The sequence below is a fragment of the Pogona vitticeps genome, chromosome 2 (genome assembly GCF_051106095.1).
Source record: "Pogona vitticeps strain Pit_001003342236 chromosome 2, PviZW2.1, whole genome shotgun sequence".
Lineage (NCBI taxonomy): Eukaryota > Metazoa > Chordata > Lepidosauria > Squamata > Agamidae > Pogona > Pogona vitticeps.
The window spans coordinates 258,598,997-258,604,996 of NC_135784.1; the positions used below are offsets into that span (position 1 = coordinate 258,598,997).

General features: G+C 38.0%; 1 protein-coding gene across 4 annotated transcripts in view; it reads left to right on the top strand.

Moving 5' to 3' along the window:
• TMEM232 (transmembrane protein 232) overlaps positions 1 to 5,293 on the top strand; it is a 218,430-nt gene extending 213,137 nt beyond the window's left edge. For all 4 annotated transcript variants that reach the window (XM_020779999.3, XM_020779996.3, XM_020779997.3 and 1 more), the window contains one exon: positions 4,744 to 5,293. In XM_020779999.3, the coding sequence (XP_020635658.3) occupies positions 4,744 to 4,974 (231 nt within the window). In that variant the 3' untranslated portion in view covers positions 4,975 to 5,293. The remainder of the gene's footprint in view (positions 1 to 4,743) is intronic.
• Positions 5,294 to 6,000: the final 707 nt, after the last annotated feature.

Sequence of the window (6,000 nt, forward strand, 5' to 3'; positions counted from 1 at the left end):
TGGGTTGTCTGTGTATCCTACTTTCAGACATGAGAATGGAGTTTGGATTGTGTTTTTCAGAAGGATGCAACATAAACACTAGAGCAGGGAGGGCTTGTGAACTATATGAACCAGTTTTTATCCTGTTGGCCTTTTCTGACCTGAAATGCATAAACTCTTCTTCTCAAAATGTGTGGGGCATGGGAGGATTCACACGGGTTTTCCAGGACCTTTCCAGAAGGCAGCACTGAATAAAGAAAAGTGTGCTCTCATCTGGCCTTTGCAGTAAAAGCATGGTCCTATCTTTCATCTACTCTCTTGCCAGATCTATGCTTCTTTAGGAATAAGTGGGAAAGAGTGTAAGAACATCGACATGAGTGAGTGAAAGGACATGATTCTACATGCCCTCCAAAACAAAAGAGAGAATATTTGTACATCTTAACCGTTGTTTGTTGGTTGGAAATATTTCTATCCTACATGTCATAAAAGTACCTTATATGAGTGTCTATGGTACATTATTTAAGATACTTGAAGTGTTTAAGCACCCTCTAATAAGTAATTAAATGCTGACATGGAAAATATCTGCTTCCCAAGTGAAACTTTTCTAAATGGCTCCACCCAATATGATTGCCAGGTTATTACAATTCTCCCTCTTCTTTATCAGCAATAGTCCCTCATCCTTCAATTGGTTGCCTGACTGGAAGGTTGCCTTCATCAAACAAGAGTGGGGAATGTGTGGCCCTTCAGATGTTCCTGGAGTCCAACACCCACCCACCCCCAGTCTTAGCTAGCATAGCAAAGGTGAGGGTTGATACAATTCAGCAAAGACCAGGAAGGCTACATGTTTTCTGTCCCTAAAGGATGCCTGTTGGCCAGTATAAAGTTTTAATATGGTACTTGCACATGAGAGTAGATCTTCAGTTCTGAAGCAGAGTCAGAAGCCAGCTTGTTGAACTTAGCAAAAATATAGGTCGCAGTAATAAGGTATTTCCAAATATACACTACCAGGGCTTGCATTTTTGTGAGTGAAAAATAATTAATGGGACCTTATTATCTACGCATAGCTTGTTAAAAGGGTTAGCATTAGATCACTAATAATGGAATTTATAAAGCAACTTGGTGTGCCTGCACACAAACCATCTCTCAAATCTATTAAAGTCAAAGTTCTTATATTCATAAACCAGTTAAATGGTTTATTTATCACAGCCTTATGCATATTTTCACTGGAAGTAAACAAATTTGCTCAAACATTCCACCTGGAAGGTGTCCAGTGCAAAAGATGTGGTTGACTATATTTTTGTATATTTGTTAGATATTCTTCAGGTGTTTTATATTCAGCACCAGAAATTGATATCCCAACATCCTGAATCAGACTTCAACTTTTCACAACATCTGACAGCTGGTGTGGAATAGCCATCAGCATTTTAAAACATCTGACATGTAGCTGTTAGTAATATTCTGCCAGTATTTGACAATATCTGATATATGTAGTAGAATTCAGAAATTGCTATACTTGTTCATTCATTTAATCAATTGAAATAGTTGATCAATTACATTTTTAATTCAAAATTTATATTTCAATTTGAGGGCAAATTTTAATCACATTGAATTTTGAAGTCTTGCAAAACTTTATTTCAGCTGTTTTTTTTTTTTTGTTCCCACTTTCAGAAAAAACCACATCAAAATATTAAATACTTCAATATTTGCAATCATTATGATCACTCCTGGCATGTATTGGATATGGGTTCATGAATGTTTTCTTCCTTTGTTGTAATCTCCACAATGGATAAATATCAGAAATGCTAACATTTTTTTTTAAAAAAACTGTTGCACATGACAATCTTAGCTCTTGCCATCTAACAACTTTCCAGAGTGTTTTGTCTTTTGAAATGTTCCTAAATTCTGATGTTTTTAAGCTATTTGGGGATGTGAAAAGAAGTATATTAAAAAAAAGTTTGAGTTAATTCACCACTGAATTCTGACTCTGGAGGCAGCAAAAATACTAAGTATACTGAAATATATTTTATGACTCTAGGCAGTTCTATCAGCTGATAATAATGGGCATGGTGGCAAACATACCCCTAAGCTGCTCGTTTATTTATACAATACTTTGTTAGATGAGAGACATTTTATTATTTAAGATTAGCCAGTCTGTAATATAATTGGAAGCCTCCCATAGCATTAATCACCTCCCCAACACAGTTCTTTAGAATTTGAAATCCTTTCCCTTGTGTTTTAAGGTTTTATCCCTCCTTTTTATATGGCTATTATTTCCAAACCCTTTATCTTTGCTCCCCCTTTTAAAAATAAGCTGCACTGTTTTCTTAGTAAACATCAAATTTTTATTACATTCTACTCTGAGTTGCTGTTTTTACATATCAGACTGTATCTCCAGGGCCTCCATTAATGCAGTAATAATGTGATGGAGGCTCAAAACAGAGATATGAACTTCTTCACTGTAGTCGTTACCACTTTTCGTTAATGCTGCACAATATTTGTACAGCTGTTATTGTAAAAAAAAACAACTGCCTGGTAGAGCTATCTTGGATTTGGGCAAAAAGCACTGGACTAATTAAGTAAGTAAATAGCTTTATAAATACTGTCCATGTTCTTTTAATCTTTGTAGTTTATTTTAAACACTCACACCTACACATTCAGACTGTGAGCATGGGTTGGAAAGATCAATGTGAATGTATTACTCTAGTTCAGATGAAATCTGAAATCCCAATAGCTACATGATAAAACTTGGCCAAGTTGTTGATACTGTGGATCCCCTTCACTAACAGCCTCTTCAGATAGCCATGCTTTTAAAAACATCCATCCATCCATCCATAATTACTGTGTTGTTTTCTTCTCTCTTCCTGTTGCTCTTCACACACTAATTGATCCCTGGTGCTTACTGCTTTTCACATCAATCCCAGGTATTGAACATGGCCTCCCCTTTTCCTCTTTGACCTTCAAACTATTTTGGGCTCCAGGAACAGTGCTTCTGCTTCTGCTGTGGTTTCCCCCTTCCTCTCCCCCCCCTTTTGCAAGGGTCTTTTGTGTGGTAGGACAATTCTTACATTACTTTTTAAGGCAGTTTTTCTTGAGTTCATCCCCCTCCAACCTAACTCCATTTGAATGCAGCTTTTATCATGTAGTAGTACCATATGGTTACGTCCTACATCAGCGAAAAGTCTGATATTTGGTAGCTTTCCTTCATAGAGGACACGTGGGAGATTTTTATATGAGGATGTGCAAAATAAGCTTGTAAACTAAGGATGACAGAAGGGATCAGCCAAGGGAAGGATGATGGCCAAAGCCATACAGTGAGTAGGGTGTTGAATTTGGGAATGGAACATGATTATCCTGTTCAGCCCCACTTCACATGTTACAGAAGTTTCTATATAATTAGGATTGGTACAGAACATGTGCATAGTTTATCATGTGACAACCACACATACAGGCATTGCACCCTCCCTGTTCAAGTTATACATTCTGAGATACTTACTATGTCAAGAAGAGGGCTCTGGCCATTTCTTCACAAGTCTGACCACTTGTCTACTTGTGGGAGGGGGCTATCCCTATTCAGTTATTATAACCCGGAAGTAAGTCTGTAACATGGTGGGGACATGGGGATATTTATAAGTCTGCCCAATTGTTTCCCCAGATGTCAATCACACCAATACAAAGATCAGAAGAGGACCTGTAAGTGAGTTCACCTGAATGCCCATATCATATCTCTGTGCTTGGGATTGCTTAAAAGGCAGCACTCCCAATCACAGAAACTATTGCAAGCATGTTCATCTAAATACCTGATGACACTTCAGCATTGACTACATAGAGGTCTAATTGACAATCCAGGGGGAAGAGATTGAGGGTAGGACTCCCCCTCCCCAGCACAGCTGCAACCTTTCTCACTTTCAAGCTATAATGGCTGAAGAAAGAGAATTCTGCTAATTGTGGATGATCTTTATGTGATGCAGGACCCTGGAAAATCAGGGTGCAGCTCATGTGGAGATCACCCACAGAGAGCAGAGCCCTCTCTCTTCAGACTCACTGCCCTATCTTTGTGGTAGGACAACATAATGACAATAGGGTAGATCCCATCATCATGTGGTGAATGTACTTAAATATGCAATATCTGAACAGGGCTACTGACTGGCTTTTGAGCTCTTCAAGCAACACCGCACCAGACACATTTGATTTCGTATTTGCCACTAACATCTAGTTCATTTCTACATAAAATGGATTCTCTTTTAAAATTATGTAATACATGGCATTATCAAGATGAATTGGAGCTAATTCCTCATTCCATCTAATAAAGATTCATTATCCCTTTAAATTGTGAATGGGTGATCTCGATGGGACCATCTAGAAGGGGGCTACACTTCCAGTGGGGTGTGGCCAATGTAGAGGGGGTACGGTCACATTTTAAAAAAATAATTTGCATTTTTAACTTTTATTGCTTTTTCTTTTAAAGTAAGTCATGTTAATAGATAGATAATTAGCAATTTTACTAAATATAGAATGCTAGTGATAATATTGCATCTGAACCTCTTTCACTCTCTGCAGTGGCAATTTACTGTCTATTTCATCTTATTTTAACTTATGTTTATCACCTTTAAAATGGCCTTTCTGTACATTTAGATGCTTAATGCTGCCAGTTCCCCTCTTAAGGATTTATGTCTCCTCTGGAGTCATTCAGTTTAAGTGTTACAGTTTTTAGACATAGCAAGCTCTCTAACAGAATAATTTTGTGTGGCTGTTGTCGTTCAACAGTGGGAGAAGGAGTTACAGCTCAGGCTTAAGCTAGAAGAAAAGCTCCTGGAACTAGAGCTTCAAGAAAAACAAAAACTGGAAGAAGAGCACTTCAAGCAAATCATGAGCTGGCGTTTAGAAAAGCTGCACAAGACAACAAAACCATATGAGCTTCCTTTTCAGCATGAAGAAGGACAGAGCAAAGTAAGCTCCAGCACTCAAGTCTACAGTCCACAGCTGTCCCAATCCTAGTCACCAGTCTTCAGAGAGCCTGCACCTTACTGGCAAATCTGTGTAATGAAGTTCAACACCTCTTTTAAAATGAAAAGCCAGCAGTATTGAGTAGTGGGCAACGAGTGCGTAAGCCATTTCCTAGTGATGATTTCATGTTCAGAACAGTCCCTCCAGCAATGTTTTTGCCATGACATTGCAAATGCATGTATAAAGATAAACAGGAACCTCTGCAGGAATTGAGCAGCTTGGATGTAATTTTGAATGTAAAACCAGAGCATGGGGGGAAAGGCAGATTTTCAATAAAAACAACAAAAGTACCATTGAGCTTCATAACATCCATGCATGTGTAATTGGTTCTCTTATTCATAATCAGAGTTCCTTCCTCCTATATACTAGGCTTATGGAAAGCATTTTCTATATAGATCACTTTCAGGAATTTGCATTATTGGAATATATCACAGCCTTGTTTCTTAGTACAGCCAGACATTCTCTCACTCCCCACAGATACATTTCCACATCCCAGAGTATTCAATTTCAAAAATAATACATTGGTTCTTGACTTTAAATTCATGATTCACCTCTTCAGAGTTGAATGACTTGTCCTTCAAATTGGACTTTCATGTTAAAAGGTGAGTATGACCTTCATCACTAATTATAGCCATATCTGGTGGCAAGAATATTGGTGCATTAGTCTCTAGTCCAAGCATTCTGGGACAGGTGACATATCTGAAGGCATGCTGCCAAGGATTTGGCCAATAGAACCCCTGGTAGAATACCCTGTCTCTCTTTGGTTGTGTCTGCATGCAGGATCCTTGTGGATCAGTTGCTGTGCTAAAGCAGAATAATAATAATAATAAATTGTCTTTGTAGAGGCAGAGATCATGTGATGTACAAGAACGGATCCAGCATTTGCTTTAATTGAGCAAAGAATGGAAGATGAAATTGTGAAGGATTGCATGGTAAAATGGGCTCAAAATATAGGTCATAATATAGAACTAAGTGCCTAGTCACAAAGTTGGGAACGAAATATTAAAATGACTAAAT